The 16,985-nt window shown below is 41.7% G+C and overlaps 1 protein-coding gene across 2 annotated transcripts in view; it reads right to left on the bottom strand.

The window, feature by feature from the left end:
• Positions 1–13,196, bottom strand: part of DCAF7 (DDB1 and CUL4 associated factor 7) — a 31,334-nt gene extending 18,138 nt beyond the window's left edge. For both annotated transcript variants that reach the window (XR_005983131.1, XM_041725407.1), the window contains exon 1: positions 12,840–13,196. Coding sequence is in view for 1 of the 2 variants with exons in the window: in XM_041725407.1 (XP_041581341.1) it covers positions 12,840–12,977 (138 nt within the window). In the remaining variant the exon portion in view is untranslated. The remainder of the gene's footprint in view (positions 1–12,839) is intronic.
• Between the last annotated feature and the right edge of the window lie 3,789 nt (positions 13,197–16,985).

Genomic DNA, 16,985 nt, shown 5'->3' with positions numbered 1-16,985 from the left:
TTTCCAATCTGTAAAATGAAGACATTCACAGTACCTACCTCAGAGTTCTTTGTGACATTCTTTGTATGTAAACACCCTTTGTGTGTATACTGCTTAGGCTAGTGTCATACTCAGTGTATGAGCTTTTAATATTACTACTACGTCTCACCTCCTTCATAAACCATCTATAGTCTCCCTGGTACAGTGTGATCTTTCAGTACTGATCTATGCCATTTGGTGACTAACCCCATACTGCCAAATGGAAGTACCTACATTATTGTCTTCTGCTATTTCACCCAGTAAATGCCTTAAAAACAGGGCTGGTCTTACTTCTGCTTCTACTGCAAACAGCAGTGGTCTCCAAATCTGGCCCCTTAGATTTACCTGGAGTGCTCTACACATTCCTGGGGTCCCTAGCTCTAGCCCAAGATTCTGACTCAACAAGTGTCTTGTAGGGCCCAGGAATCTATCTATATTCTTAACCTCCCTGGATGACTGATTTAGCAAGGTCTGACCACCTCTGCACAACAGTACCTAACCCAGGAAAGAAGTAGGTAATGGCTGGGATTTCATCTTTCCTGATCTTCCCAAAGACTTCACAAGTTTGCACAGACCTGTTTTATCCTTAACCGGACTTCAGCTCTTTTCTCTAACTATTGAGAGGAATAACAACTGGCTCTCACTGTTACTGTTTTTTGTTCAAATATACGTTTAAGGGATGTCTGGGTCCTCAGTGGTTGAATGTCTGCCTTTGGCTCAGGGTGTGATGACTACATCCTGGAGTCCCAGGATCGATTCCTGGAGTCCCTGCATGGAGCCTGCTTCTCCCTCTGCCTGTGTCTCTGCCTCTCTATCTCTCGTGAATAAATAAAATCTTAAAAAAATAAAATAAAATAAACAAATACATGTTTAAAATGAGATGATGAAAGAAAATGGAAGTTTTCTGTGAATATTCACATAATAGAGAGTGAAGTGGTAGTCTCCCATTAACTCCACCCCCTAGTTCAACTTACTCTCAAACCAGTTTGCTGTGTAGCTTTCCCAATGGTCTTCGGTGCATTTGTATGTATATGTACATGGTAGGGTGTTTTAAAAAACATAAAGAAGCCTGGACCATATAATGTATTCTGCAACTTGCTCTTAACTTATCTTGGAAGGTATTCTCATGTTTACCTCATTCTTCTGTAGCAGGCCATGTTAAGAACATCATAACTTATTAACCATTCAGTCATTGTGATTATAGCCCATTGTTTTGCTATTATACTTCGTGCACATGTGCAAATGCTTTATTGAATAGATTGCTAGAGGTATAATTATTGCATTACATTTTAAATGTTAGTACCACAGAAACTATGAGTGTTAAGCTTTAAAAAGTTTATAGATTTGATCCAAGAGATTTGAAGTTGCTTCCATGTATACTTCCTAAACAGTATACAAGAGTGCCAATTTCTCCATAACTTTTAAAACACTGAAAATAATCTTTTACATTTTTGCTAATCTGATGGATAAAAACAGTATTTCACCATTTTACTCTTGATGCTGAGCATATTTGTTTACTATTTCTACTTCTGATTAATAGTAACAATTGTTAATCATCTATGTGCTTATGGTGGGCCAAGTACAAGCACAGTGCTTACTGCAAGCACTACCTCATTTAATCTTCTCACCATCTTCACAACGTAGGTACTATTCTTCTTTCCACTTTCCTAAGATACTAAGTAAAAGAGACGGTAAGTATCCTGCCAACAATCATGAAGCTGTCTTTTAAAGATTTTTAATATTTATTTATTTATTTATTTAAGAGACAGAGAGTGCATGTGCACGCTGGGGGAGGGGCAGAGGGAAACAGAGACTCTCAGGCTCAGGGCTCAATTTCATGAACTTGAGACCACAACCTGAGCCAAAATCAAGTCAGACATCAAACTGACTGAGCCATCCAGGTGCCCCTGAAGCTGTCTTTTAAATCTTTTTTTTTTTTTTTTAATTTTATTTATGAGAGAGAGAGAGAGAGAGAGACAGGCAGAGGGAGAAGCAGGCTCCATGCAGGGAGCCTGACGTGAGACTCGATCCCCGGTCTCCAGGATCAGGTCCTGGGCTGAAGGTGGCGCTAAACCACTAAGCCACCAGGGCTGCCATGAAGCTGCCTTTTAAATATAGGTAATCCTGTCTCACAGCCCAAGCTCTTCACTATTATGCTATAAAAACACCGACCTAAAACATTTGCCCAGTTTACTGAGTTGTATCTATCTTTTTCTTGTTGATTTATAGGAACTCTTATAGATGATTACTATTTCTTTGATAAATTTGTCCATAAAACTCTGAGAGTGGTGCTTTTTTGAGAATAGATTTTTGACTACATTTTCAATTCTCAAAAAAAAAAAAAAAAATCCTTAGGAATTTAATTATTCAGATATTCTCCTGAAGTTTGGCACTTTGTTTTGCCTTAAAACTATGCTTCACCTAGGCTTTTGACTATAGTCTTAAAAAACCATTAGTAGCACTCTCAATCCTTGCACCCTCCCTCCTACTCCATATGTCCACATATGTCCACAGGAAAGGGAGTTTCTGTCCCTGTCCCCCATGGGAAAAAATACTGAGGGTGAGGAGTTCTGCTCTAGCATCCCCACCCCTAATGAACTCCAACTGTTAAACTGACCAAAGCATGAGCCAGGCATGTGTACATGTCCTACTAGGGGGCCTGACTGCTGTTAGGCAGGCACAACTGCACCTGCTCTTGCCCAGCCTGCTCCTAGATGGAGAGGCAAACCAGCTACTCATCATGGATCTGGTCATCCTTTGCTCCAGTTTCTCTCCACGTTCACCTGAGGAGGTGAGGTCAGGTTGCATCTGCCCATAAATCAGACGTGGAAAAGCAGAAAGTCTCACTTAAGTTTTAAGACTAATCTGCATTTCTCCAACTTAGTTTACCAGGGAGTAGCATCATACCGGAGGTGCCTGTTCAGCCATTAGCAGAGTGGGTGGGGCTAGACTTCTCCTCTGGCTATTATTACTACTGGTATATAAGTTCCTTGATAAGAAGCTCCCAAGGGGAAAGGTGGTGACTGGTAGAATTTAGACACCAAAATTCTACCCTTAATACCTTACATCTTCTATATTTTCTTGCTCAGACTTACAAGTTCTAACTAAATGACCTTTTTAAATTAATTTTTCATGATCTTTTAATTGGGTTTATCTTATTCTTTAAATTAACTTCTGTAGGGCAGCCTGAGTGGCTCAGCGGTTTAGCGCTGCCTTCAGCCCAGGGCATGATCTTGGGGTCCCGGGATCGAGTCCCACATAGGGCTCCCTGCATGGAGCCTGTTTCTTCCTCTGCCTGTGTCTGTGCCTCTCTCTCTCTCTCTCTCTGTGTCTTTCATGAATAAATATATAAATATTTATTTATTTATTTATTTATTTATTTATTTATTTATTTATTTATTATAGTCACAGAGAGAGAGAGAGAGGCAGAGACATAGGCAGAGGGAGAAGCAGGCTCCATGCACCGGGAGCCTGACGTGGGATTCGATCCCGGGTCTCCAGGATCGCGCCCTGGGCCAAAGGCAGGCGCCAAACTGCTGCGCCACCCAGGGATCCCAATAAATAAAATATTTTTAAAAAAATAAAAAATAAATTAACTTTTGTAGATTGTTGAAGAATTATAAAATGTATGACCATTGTATAAGACCAAAGTATAGGTACACAAAAAAGTGAATAACTTCCCCTCATCCCATACCCAATAGATTACTGTGGAGGCCGAGAAAAATTAAGGCCATTCCACCTCAAGTTAGCATTAGCACAAGTACAGCCATCTTAGGCCCCTGTGAATAAGAGCTGAACTTTACAGGAAAAACTGCAGAATGTCCTCGGTAGGGAATCCCATATCAGAATGAGAACAGAGCCCAAGCCAGTGGCAGAAAGTCCCATGTTAGAATGAGAACAGAGCTCAATGCCCTTGAAAGTCCCATATCAGACTGTAAACAGAACTTGAGAAATTCCTCCAATTCCTCCACCCCTTCTGAAAATCCCCTAGACCAGCCCATAAAAAACCCAGCTGTAACCCACTTCGGGGTCCAAGTCCCTGCTCCGCTGTGTTATGCATACGAGCTTGCTAATAAACCCTCGTGCGCTTGCATCAGTGTCGGCTCCGTGGTGGTTTCTCAGATTTGCAATCTTGGGCACAACATCACAATTATTTACTGTATATTGCTTCTTTATGCTCAAACATATATACACACAAGTATAGGGTTTTCTCTCAACTTTTAGAAAAATGGAATACTCTGGGGATCCCTGGGTGGCTCAGCGGTTTAGCGCCTGCCTTCGGCTCAGGGCGTGATCCTGGAGTCCCGGGATCGAGTCCCACATCGGGCTCCCTGCATGGAGCCTGCTTCTCCCTCTGCCTGTGTCTCTGCCTCTGTGTGTGTGTGTATGTGTCTTTCATGAATGAATACATAAATAAAATCTTAAAAAAAAAAAAAAAAGAAAAGTTCCAGTGCTATAATCTTTTAATACTATACTATATCCAATGCTATAATCTTTTCATTAATTTAACAAAATGAGGACATCCCTCAGGTAAATAAAGAGATCCAACTCATTCTTTAACTGATGCATACATATTTCATGGAATAAATGTACCATACTATGTTGGTCAACAACTCTCCTAATGATGCATGTTGTTTCCCTTTTTTGCCACTACTTAACATGCCCCATACGTGTGTGCTTATATACTGCTATCTTTATTTCTGAAGGCCAATCCCAAGAATGAGACTGCTGTATTAGAAGGTATGCATATTGTATTTATTTATTCATTTTAATGCAGCAATACTTGCTTTAATTAATCAATTAATTCTTTTTTTAAATTTTTATTTTTTTAATCAATTAATTCTTAAATTTATTTTTTTTTTATTTTTATTTATTTATGATAGTCACAGAGAGATAGAGAGAGAGGCAGAGACACAGGCAGAGGGAGAAGCAGGCTCCATGCACCCAGAGCCCGACGTGGGATTCGATCCCGGGTCTCCAGGATCGCGCCCTGGGCCAAAGGCAGGCGCCAAACCGCTGCGCCACCCAGGGATCCCTTAAATTTATTTTTTAAGTAGGCTCTATCCCCAAGCCCAATGTGGAACTTTAACTCATGACCCTAAGATCAAGAGTTACACGCTTTACCAACTGAACCAGCCAGACATCCCAAGATATGTGCATTTTTAGTTTTATGGGATGCTGAATTACTTTCCAAATAGGATATAGCAATTCACACTCCTACCAGCATGTGTTCATTTCCTCAAACCATCAACACTAGAAGCAGTTAACTTTATTTTTATCAATTTAAAAGGAAAAAAAAATTACTTGGTCAATTCTCATTTCCCTTAACTGTGAGGTTGAGCATCTTTTCCTATTTATTCAACATTCATACTTGCTCCTATGAACTAGCTATTTATACTTGGTCCATTTTTCTATCACATTAACCTGTCATGTTTTGAAAGTATTTCCCCTGGCCTACCATTTGTCTTTTGACTTTATCCACAGCATTATCTCCTCACATAGAAATGTTTTATTTGTATGTAATATGATCTGCCAATCTTTTCCTTATTTGACTCTGGATTTAGCGATTGGTTTTAAGATTGTCTTCTCTTCTGCTCACCCCTACTGCCTCAGTACAAATTTCCTAATCAGTTTTCTTCTATTATTGTTTTTGAGACTTTTCTTAACATTTAAATATTAGATCCAGAATTGATTTTAATATACAACATTAATTAGCAGGCTCTAATTTTTTCTAGCAGACAGCCAATTATGCCAATATAATTTATTAATTTTTTTCCTAGTGAATTAAGGTTTTATCTTACCACATACTACATTTCTATATATACTTAGATCCATTTTGGAACATTCTGTGTGGTTCCAATAATCTCTCTGGCTATAACTATACCAATCCAGTGTATTTATTCTATTTTATTCTGATAGGGCAATTGTTTCCCTTTGTTTTTCAACACGTTCTTTTTTCTCTTTTTTTTTTTTCCACATTTGTATATATTTATTTTTAAGGCTCTGGTGACAAACAATATTCCAATTCTGGCTCTGCTTTTACCATCTATGTCACTTTGGGTAAGTCATTTATCATATCTGGGCCTCAGTTCTCTCATCCTCCCTTAAGTTTTGATATGTAGTGATTTTTCCTAATCAACTGACTTCCCTTAACTTAAAAAATTTATTTTCTTAGTACATGGCCCATTTTTGTAAATTGAGTTATCTTTTCTAAAAGTGCATTATTTTGGGGTGCCTGGGTGGCTCAGTTGGTTAAGCATCTCCCTTTGGCTCAGGTCATGATTCCAGGTTCCTGGGATCTAGATCTGTATTGGGCTTCCTGCTCAGCAGGGAGCCTGCTTCTCTCTGTCCGTCTGCCACTCCTTCTGTGGCTCCTGCTACTTGTTCTCTTTCTCTCAAATAAATGAATAAAATATTTTTTAAGTGAATTATTTTTACAACATAAATCTATATTTTTAAGCATATTCTCAGGTATTTATAGTGGCACAATCTATAATAATTGCACATTTGTAGACATTGCTCAATTACCTTCTGTCATCAAATGTGGTACACCTAATTTCTCCTCTTCAAGAGGACTCAACTGTTTTTGCCTGGCTGCCCAATTCTTTCTTCATCCTTAAAACTGAGCAACTTTCCTAGGAAAGTTTTCAGTGTCAATGTTTTGTGTTCATTTTTCTTGAGAGAAAGAGTTTAAACTCATTACTTTAAACTTTTATTTCCATAAAGTCTTTTTTTTTTTAAGATTTTATTTATTTATTCATGAGAGACACACACAGAGAGAGAGGCAGAGATACAGGCAGAGGGAGAAGCAGGCTCCATGCAGGGAGCCTGATGTGGGACTTGATCCCGGGACCCCAGGATCATGCCCTGGGTCAAAGGTAGGCTCTATACCACTGAGCCACCAGGGCTGCCCTAAACCGTGGATATTACTATGTCAAAATGGATATTATTATGTCAAATGTCTCCTAAGACACATATATGCAGGGTGCACGGGTGGTGCAGTCAATTGAGCAGCCGATTCTTGGTTGGCTCAGGTCGTGGTCTAAGGGTCATGGGATAGAGCCCCATGTCAGGCTCCATGCTCGGTGTGGAGCCTATTTGAGATTCTCTTTCCCTATCCCCCTGCCCCCACACCTCCACCCCCAATCTCTCTATAAAATAAGTAAATAAATCTCTAAATAAGCCTATATGCAACATAAAATATTTACTGCAAAGAGACATGACCACGTCTTCACCTTCAAATGCTTTCATGAGTAACAACATAAGTTACTATTCACATAGTAAAATTCACATCTTACATTTTAAAAAAATTTAAAAGATGTCATGCCTATCTTGTTATTTCATGCTCCCTGAGAAAGGAAACTGTATTTCACTTTATTACACACAGTGCTAGTATCAGAACATGAAGATGAATGTGTATATACATGTAATTCTTTCTTTCTTTCTTTTTTTTTTTAAGTAGGCTCCAGTAGGCACCCAGCATGAAGCCCAAAGTGGGGCTGGATCTCACAACCCTCAGATAAAGACCTGAACCATTATCAAGAGTCACTTAACCAACTGAGCCACTCAGGCACCTCCGTATATATGTAATTGTGTTAAAGCCCCAAGTTATGCAAATCAATAGGCCACTCCAGTCAGTGGAACATTTTCTATGATTGTTAATATAACCAAAATCAGCTAAGCAAAATCCTGTGAGAATAAACCAGCTTTTCTTAATCTTTTCCATTTGTCCTCCCTTCAAGCCTGTTCTTGACTGAGTATTGTTGATCAATGTCTGCAGAGGAGCCTTGCCTTGTCAAACTCTGAGATGAATTCTGTCATAGTACCCTGTCAGCTCAGAGACTAAGCCAACAGCTCTAGCATCCTGGCCTCAGGCAAGCCAGACTACCTACAGAACACAGATTCATTCCTTGCTCAAATCACAGCTTCTCCAGTAAGTCTGTATGAACCAGGTTATGACAAAAAGTAATAAAGCAGCAGCACTTTTATCCAGTGGTCCCATGGAGGAATTAGTCCTCTCACTGTCTAGAAAAAAGAAAGGAGGAAGTTAAAATCAGAAGACTTTTATATTTTAAATTCCCCTGGCTGACAGTCTTGACAGGGACTGATGGAGCACTGCAAAATTCTATCTATCATAAATACTTAGGTGTACTAAAACACTTTGTCTTTTTTGTTGCCAATTTTCTATCTGGTAGCAAAGGCCACAGAAGGCTACTAAGTATCATAATTGTGCCTAAAACACTTAAGTATGTGTTCAATACATATCTGTTGGATTAAATGAAGAGATTCCTGAAGGGCTGCCACAAATACTAAGGAACGAAAATTTATATGCCAGAGTCAAAATCATTATGTGCCAAATAGATAAAATAACTACTTTAAAATCTCAGAGGCATCAACACAGGCCGAAAAGGCAAGCAGTCGTCCCATGTGTATTTCAAGCACAAGATAGTCTTATCCAGATTCACTACCAGTATTTTTCAAAAAGCATCAGGTATACCTATTTCTCTCTTCAGAACCTCAAAATGTTTTCTAGATGCTAAATCTTAAAGCATGATGGTCAGCTAGATAAATATTAGGAAAAAATAAACCCCTATCAATCTGCCAATTCTATTCAAAACCAACCCTGAAACATGCAAATAAGTGAAAAGAAGCCCAGGAACTGGTACCATCTTTTGCCCTAAAACAGCAAATACCACCTGTCTAAAGATCATAGATATGGTCAAAACTCAGAAGATGTACCAGCATTCTAATACCAGCTATTGTGTCTAAGCCAGGTAGAATAAGAGAAAATGGGCTTAAACTGGTATATTACAGTACCTGAGTCTGACTACAAGAAGCTTCTAGACCACAAAAATGGATTTAGTTGAAAGGAATCAAGGGAATTTTTTCCTCCAGGTCTTTAAAAAGCAGAGTAATGAACATGATATTTTAAGGTAGCTTTCTGGCCTGGGGTCTTGATTCCTCTCTGGAAAATATAAGTAACATTTATATAACACCTATATAATTCTCCTTGATTATATTTCAATGATACATATACAGTAATGATGATTAAATAACAACAGCCAACATTTCTAAATTGCTTACCATGTATGTCCCAGGCAGAGTTCCTAAACGCATTACATATATATTAACTCCATTTAGTATTACTTATTACCTTCATCTTACAGATGAGCAAACAGGCACAAACATTAACTTGCCCAAAGCCACACAAAACTGGGAAGAGGTAGGACTGAAACCTCAACACCAAATACCTCAAAGGGACTATCTGGTAATAGAGCTTTTTGCATGGGATAGAAGAGCAGAATCAAAGTTCAGGTGCATGTTAGATACAGAAAGATAGGATTCCTGCCTCTGGTCAGCAGATGCCAAAGTAATCCTAGGGTAATGTTCTTAGAGTGCCATCTGGACCACCTATTTCTGATTCAGTTGAGCGTCTGTTAACTTCAGAGGTGGAGCCCAGGAATGTGCAAATCCCTCAGAGGAATCTCAAACACACTAAAATTTAGAAAACCATCACTCCAACACCAATGCTGCTATATCCCCCAGTAGAGACCACAAAAAGATGAAACACAAATACTGATAATGAGACTTCTTATTCCAAATGTAGTTGATAGAATCTGGCTCTTTACTCTAAAACAATTCCCAAATTTATTCAGATGATGGAACACTTGAAAGTCAAGTTGTTGAAATACTAGTAAAATTTATTTCTACTGAACTACAAATACAAATAATTTTACTATAGGAAAAATATGATTACATTACTACAAACCTTTTAGAAATTATAATCATGTATTCTCATGTCAGTGTCTCCACAATAAAAAAGATGACCATTTCTGGATCATCTTTTTTTTTTCATCATTTCTTTTTTTCATCAATGTTAAAAGCTGTGTCCATTTATTTTGCCCTCTGCTGGTAATCACTATCGACAGCAAGCAGGTAACAAAGATCTGAAAATTCCAACCAATAACTTTTAAATTTCTCTAAATTGTGAAGTCCAGCACCTCCTTGGTAAAAGTTTTGTCCAAAACTGAGCCTAAGAGGCATTGTGCTAGAGCGGTATTTACTACTCACCAGCCCCTAGGCACAGATCCTTTACATCAGGGTTTAACTTGAGGTCCATGAACTTGAACTGGAAAATCACATTTCATATTTTCACTAACCTCTGGCTGAAATTTAGCATTTCCTTCCATTATGAAGGGAGACAACTACTGACAACCAACTCAATATCTGACTTTGTCACTAACAGAAATCATATTTTTATCATATCACATTACTATAATTAACCATCTTGAAATGCTATTTATCCTCACACTACTTTAAAAGTATAGTCATATTTACACTGGATGGTGTAATCTAATGAATTAATTAAAAAGTACAGGGGCACCTGCGTGGTTCAGTCAGTTAGATGTTCAACTCTTGGTTTTGGCTCAGGTCATGATCTCAGGATCATGCTCAAGCCCCATCCAGGGGCTCTGCACTCAGCAGGGAGTCTGCTTGAGATATTCTCTCTCTCTCTGGACCTCCCCCACTCCCTAAAAAAAAAAGTACCTGTTACTATAACTCCACTTTTTAAAAAATGTTTTTGATAACCGTAGTTCAATATAATCAATTTCCTTTCGTAGTCCTATGTATTTTATGCATTTGAAAATGTAATTATGAAAAGAGGTCTACTGGCTTCAGATTCCCAAGGTGTCCATAGCATGCATACGCCCGCATATACACACACACACTTTAAGAACCCTGACTTAGAGAAGTTGGGGCACAAAAATAGCTTTAAGGTACTGGCTTGCCTACATCATGCCCACGAGTTAAGATAGAAATAACTGCTTATCTCATGATTACTGGGATTATCTGTTTACATTTCACTACTGAGACCCATAGTTCCGGTGTGCCTGGCACAAAGGAGTTCCACTAGGTTGCTAAATGAAAGGACAAACTTTGGGGTAGAGTTCCTATAAGTGAGGTTAACCCCAGTTACTTCACTGATTGTACCAGGAGCCTAACTGTGGCTTAGCTCCTCCTTTCTTAGAAATGAGGCAGCTTCATCTTACCCAAATTGACTCTGGAAGACCTTATGAGAAAAAAGGGGCCACCAATTTGAGTAAAAAAAACTCAAGCCCTATGAAAGATATATTTTACTGTTTTTTTTTTAAACACATATTCTTAAATAATAGTTCTAGCGGTCTCAATTTTACTAACATAGTTTCCACATCAGGACCTTGAATTCCATTCCATTCTGCTATCCACTATGGGGCATAAGGAAGTGGGAGCCAATACAGAAAATAAAACTATGTCTTGCTCAGGACTCTCTGCTTTCTGTAGACAATAGGGAGACTTCAGTATCAGTGTGCAGTCCCTGGGATTTGTGTGTAAATTGTGTATATTATATCTGGGCAATGAGAGTCCTTCGTTTTCATCAGTTTCTCAAAGGGGATTCTAGAGGGACACCTGGGTGGCTCAAACAGTTCAACATCTGCCTTCAGCTCAGGTAATGATCTCAGAGTGCTGGGATGAAGTCCTACAATGGGCTCCCCGCTCAGCGGGGAGAGTTTGCTTGTCCCTCTCCCTCTCGCACCCCCAGCTCATGCATGCAAAGTTGAGACCTAGACTCTAGAGAAATGCTTCCGGAAATCTGTAAACAAACTTACAATGCACAAATGTTTTTTGATAAGACCTTTATGTGTAAAAAAGAACTCTTCCTACAACAAACTGTAGGTCAGAAATAATAAGATTAACCTGTGCAACACCCCACAGCTAGTTAGTGGACTAGACAGAACCAAATTCCACTTGGCTTTTTCCCCTGCACCATGCCTATCACTGTACGCACAGTTTTATTCTTGAGTCCTGATGTTCATGGTGTCAAGCAGGAGTTGAAGAAGGCTTTAACACCACTAGCCAAGGCTCTCAGTTGCTCTGTTCTCACTCTCACAGTGTTTAATACAGTAAATAGAAAGATTAAGGGATAAAGGAAATAAAATTCTTCCTACGGACACATTCAACAACTTTCAAAAATATATTGATGCTGCAATGTCAGCTAAAAAGATTTTTCCTATTGTCTGTGCATCTATGAAAGATCCTCAAATTGTCAATGTCCAGAAAGACTTACTACTCAGGTTACACTTTTGCATCAGCATGAAAGAAGCCAAGAAAAGGTAAGGAACATGTCCTCCTCTATTCTGAAATAGAATTATCTGAAAATGTGTCAGGATCACGGTCACAGAACAAAACTTCCAAAAAGAGATCGCTTTTAAGAGGCAGCAACAGCAGTTAAGCAGAAGAGCCGGGGAGGGGGAATCCATGAATAGCACCTGAGGATGGGAGTAGGAGTCGGGGAAGCCTGCACACTGAACAGCCCTAACAGAAATCTAGCGTGGCCAAGAGTGTATGACCACCGACTGAGGCGCCAGCACCTTTCTTCACAGCCATCCCTCTCCGCCCCGCAAGTTGAAGCAAAGCGGCGGGAAGAGAGAGGACTGGAGTGATAAATGACGTAGCCCTTGGGGGGATAAAGTCGACTTTGAGGGCCATTTGTCCCGCGAAATAGCTGTCTGACTCAGGCAAGTCACAACACGGTGCCTCAGTTTCCCCATAAGTAAAACGGGGTGGGGGGTAATTACACTCCTGACTACATAGGAATGCTGTCAGGATTAAACGAGACAATGAGTGCGAAAGCTTCTGCACAGGGCCAGACTCTGAGGAACCACTCCGGGAGCGCTAAGGCAAGTCCGCGGCAGGGTCCCGGGGTCTGGGCTCCGGCCCGGAAAGGGTGCTCCCGGGGCCCGCTCCCCGCCAGCTGGGTTCCGAGCCCCTGCCCGGCCCACCTTGTTGTTGTACTCCTCCACGAAGCTGCCCAGCGCCAGACGAAAGCGCTTGTCGGGCCGCACGCTCCAGTTCATGGCGTAGACGGTCCAAGGCGCTTCATACTTGTAGATCTCCTTCCGTTTGCCGTGCAGGGACATGGTGGCGGCGGCGGGGCCGCAGTGCGGGCCGGGACGACAGCGAGCTGCTGCGGGCCGGGCGCGAGTCAGGCGGGGAGCCGGGCCTGAGACTGAGGGGTCCGCAGGGAGGCGGGGCGGGGGCGGGCAGGGACGGCCTAGCCCGGAAGCGGGGCCGCGGCGACAGACAACGACTGCCGGGCCCGACCCCCAGTTTCCAACCTGCTTGGGCTCGGACAACAGCCACCTTCCGTTTGAAGCCCCGCCCCGCCCTCCTGAAACGGAAGCCACGCGACCCCCGTGGCGGCGCCGGCCGTTGGCTGCCTGACTTGTTCTTTCGAAAGGTTCCTTCTCCTCATTGGCTAGGGCAGCCGTAGCTTCTGAAACTCTTTCCTATTGGCGTAAGTGTCTGTCATTCCAAAGACTTGCCCCGCCCTATTTCGGGGGGGCAGGCGCTTTCTCAGCCCCAAAGGTGATTGGCTGACAGGGATGTCAGTCAGAGAGATAACGGCGCAGTGCGGGTGAATGGGGGCGTGGGTGGCCTGGGGGCGAGCTAGCTGCGGCGGGGGCAGGCCTGCAAATTCTAGGCCAAGTCTCTGAGAGTGAAACCTCCTGTGTGACCTGCTCTGACTTTCTCGCTGCAGCTGACATTCCGAGCGGCTTCTCCACGCTGTCCAGTAGAAATTTACAGTCTCCCTTAGCCGGGGGCCTGCGGCCTGACGGCCTGGCCAGAGCCAACGGGAATCACCCTAATCTCCTCCGGTAGACCGGTAGACTGGAGAGCTGCTCTCCCAGGATCCTCAAAGGCAGGCGGCGGACACGCCTTTGCAGACCGACCTGCATGTGTAGTCAGGCTTTCCTATGCTTTCCTGGCCATTCTAGAAATGCTCCGAATTTCAGCGTTGGTCAAAGTTAAGTCAGCGACCCAACTTGCCCTAAGTTTTTGTCGGTTCCCCCTTCATTCCATGCCTTTCCCCGCAGCGGAGCCCAAGGAAAAAGCTGATGAAGCCCTTGCACAGATCTGTGTCCTCAGTTTGAGATGGAGAAGGGCGGGACGCCTGGGTGGCTCAGCGGCGGTTGGGCATCTGCCTTCGGCTCAGGGCGTGATCCTGGGATCTGGGATCTGGGATCTGGGATCAAGTCTTGCATCGGGTTCCCTGCATGAGGCCTGCTTCTCCCTCTGCCTATGTCTCTGCCTCTCTCTCTCTCTGTCTCTCATGAATAAATAAATCTTTAAAAAAAAAAATGTAATGGAGAAGGGCCTAATCTAGGTAACATCTCTTTATAGTTTAAATGGTTTCCAATGCTTTGCTTTCAACACAATGAAAATATGGATTTAAATATGGATTTAAATATAGTGGACTGTTGAACAACTCAGAAAGAATTGAGTGGCTGCTATATATAACAAACCCTGTAGTGGTCCATCTACTTTTTGTTTGAGCACATTTTCTCTGCTTAAGTTTGTGTGTGTGTGTGTGTTATTTTAAAGATTTTATTTATTCATGAGAGACACGCACAGGCAGAGGGAGGGAGGGGCAGGCTCCCTGCGGGGAGCTTCATGTGGGACTTGATCCCTGGACCCCTGGATCTTGATCTGAGCCAAAGGTAGACATGCTCAACCAATAAGCCACCCAGGTGCCCCTTTGCGTAAGTTTTTTTAAAAAAAGGAAAGAAAATGGGTATAAAAGTGTTGCTAAACCTTGTCTCGTTCTAATAAGAAAGTGATGTGCATCCACACACGAGCTAATGAGAGGAAAAATACCCCACCCTAACTAAGCATGCATTCCCAATAAAATTTTAATTTCTTTTTTTTTAATTTTAATTCCTATAAAACATTTTAATATATTTGGAGCTCCTGGCTGGCTCAGGTGGTAGGGCATCTGACTCTTGATGTCCAGGTCCTGAGTTCAAGCCACCCATTGGGTGTAGAGATTACTTAAACAAAAAACTTAAAAAAGTAATTTTAAAAAATTTGAAATATATTTCTATTGAGCAACTCTGTACTAATAAGCATAATCCCTAAAGCCTTGTTAAGTTTACAAAAAAAATTTTAAGATTTTATTTATTTATTCATGAGAGACACAGAGAGAAGGCAGAGACATAGGCAGAAGAAGAAGCATGCTCCCTGCAGGGAGCCAGATGTGGGACTTGATCCAGGAACTCAGGGATGATACCCTGAGTGGAAGGCAAAAGCGGAAGTTCAGCTGTTGAGCAACCCTGGCATCTCCAAAAATTTAATTTTAAGATGTATGCATATATATGTATATTTGTTGCAAACAGTTATGAACAAGTTATCAATAATAGACCTTAACATGAAAATAAATTACATGTAGCATAAACTGTGGTAGGAATAGAATGGAATTATGAGAAGAGGAAAAGGAATAATGTTTTAAAAAGTTTATTCTCATATTTTTTAAATGAATGATGTTAGGGGCCCCTGGCTGTCTCAGTTGGTAGACACGTGACTCTTGATCGTAGGGTTGTGAGTTCAAGCTCCACATTGGGCATGGAGCCTACGTAACCAAAAAAAAAAAAAAAAAGAATGGTGTTGGCTCTCAAATCACTATGCTACGTGGGCCTAATTGGATCAATTTAAATGAAGCAATTTCTAAAGTATCAATATTCACAATACCCTGGAAATTACATGCTTGCAACTGGTTAAGCTTATCAATAAAATACTTCAAGTGTTAATTTAAAAAAATGTGTATGTGATAGGAGGGATTCATTTTCAAAATTCTTTCAAAGAACACCAAAAAAGGACTAAGGATCGGTGACCAGGTATTTTTTGGCCAGCTTATTTCACTGGAGTGATTAACTGCACGTGCTTTCAAGCCAGACCATCTGGGTTGAAAGTGTGTCCTTTTTTTCCCATGTTAGGCAAGATTCCTTTTTTTTAATTGAAGTATAATTTGCACATAGAAGTGCATGTATTGGGCAGCCCCGGTGGCGTAGCGGTTTAGCGCCGCCTGCAGCCTGGGGTGTGATCTTGGAGACCCGGAATGGAGTCCCACATCAGGCTTCCTGTATGGAGCCTGCTTCTCCCTCTGTCTGTGTCTCTGCCCCTCTGTCTGTGTGTCTCTATGAATAAATAAACAAAATCTTTTTTAAAAAAAAAGAAGTGCATGTATTTTCACAATCTGAAACACACTTCTGTAACCAGAGACTGGATCGGTAAGCAGAACAGTACTAGCAGGGATGCCTGGGTGGCTCAGCAGTTGTCTGCTTTCAGCTCAGGGTGTGATCCCTGGTTCAGGGATGGAGTCCCACATTGGGCTCCCTGCAAGGAGCCTGCTTCTCCCTCTGTTTATGTCTCTGTCTCTCTCTGTGTCTCTCATGAATAAATAAATAAAATCTTAAAAAAAAAAAAAAGAACAATACTAGCACCCCAGAAGTTCCCCTTATGCTTTCTTAGCCTTTCTTCTCCTGATCCCTCATCTCTAAGATGGAACTAACAATATGAACCCCATAGGATTGTGGTGAGGCTTAGTGAACTCATATCTGCAGAGCTGTCAGCAGGGTCCTGGCACAGGGTGAGCACTATGGAAGCTGGCTCGTGTCATGATTCTTGATGGTGACTAAGACAGAGCCTCTCCGTTTCCCTTTACCCCAGCCCGGTTAAAAGCCCCATGCTCCTGGCTGCTCCTGGGCCCAGCAGAGTACGTTCAGGTCCGCAACACACAAATCCTGTGAGAGGGGCTTGAAGAAGACCACAGCTGTTGGAGTCACAGCACAGTCAAGGACTTGATGACCCTCAGGTAAATAACACACCCTGCCCAACGTGAAATGTGCAGACTTTATTAGCTGTGAGATATTCCACTGCTTGGTAGAGTCCCAAAGGTTATTATAGAACCATGAGGGGCAGAGTGGCTGGGGGCTGGAGCTCTGTGCCCTGATGTGTTCACCACAGAGGACATTTTCATCCCCAGCCAGTTCAAAGTCTCTTGACAGGAGATCTCACTAACCTTGGGTGCTAGGCCATGAAGAGGTGGCTAGTTCTGAGCCACATTGTGATAGCACCCAGCCGAGAGCAAG

This window comes from Vulpes lagopus, chromosome 12 (assembly GCF_018345385.1).
Source record: "Vulpes lagopus strain Blue_001 chromosome 12, ASM1834538v1, whole genome shotgun sequence".
Lineage (NCBI taxonomy): Eukaryota > Metazoa > Chordata > Mammalia > Carnivora > Canidae > Vulpes > Vulpes lagopus.
Note: the sequence above shows the minus strand (reverse complement) of the source record. Positions and strands in the feature narration are given on the sequence as shown.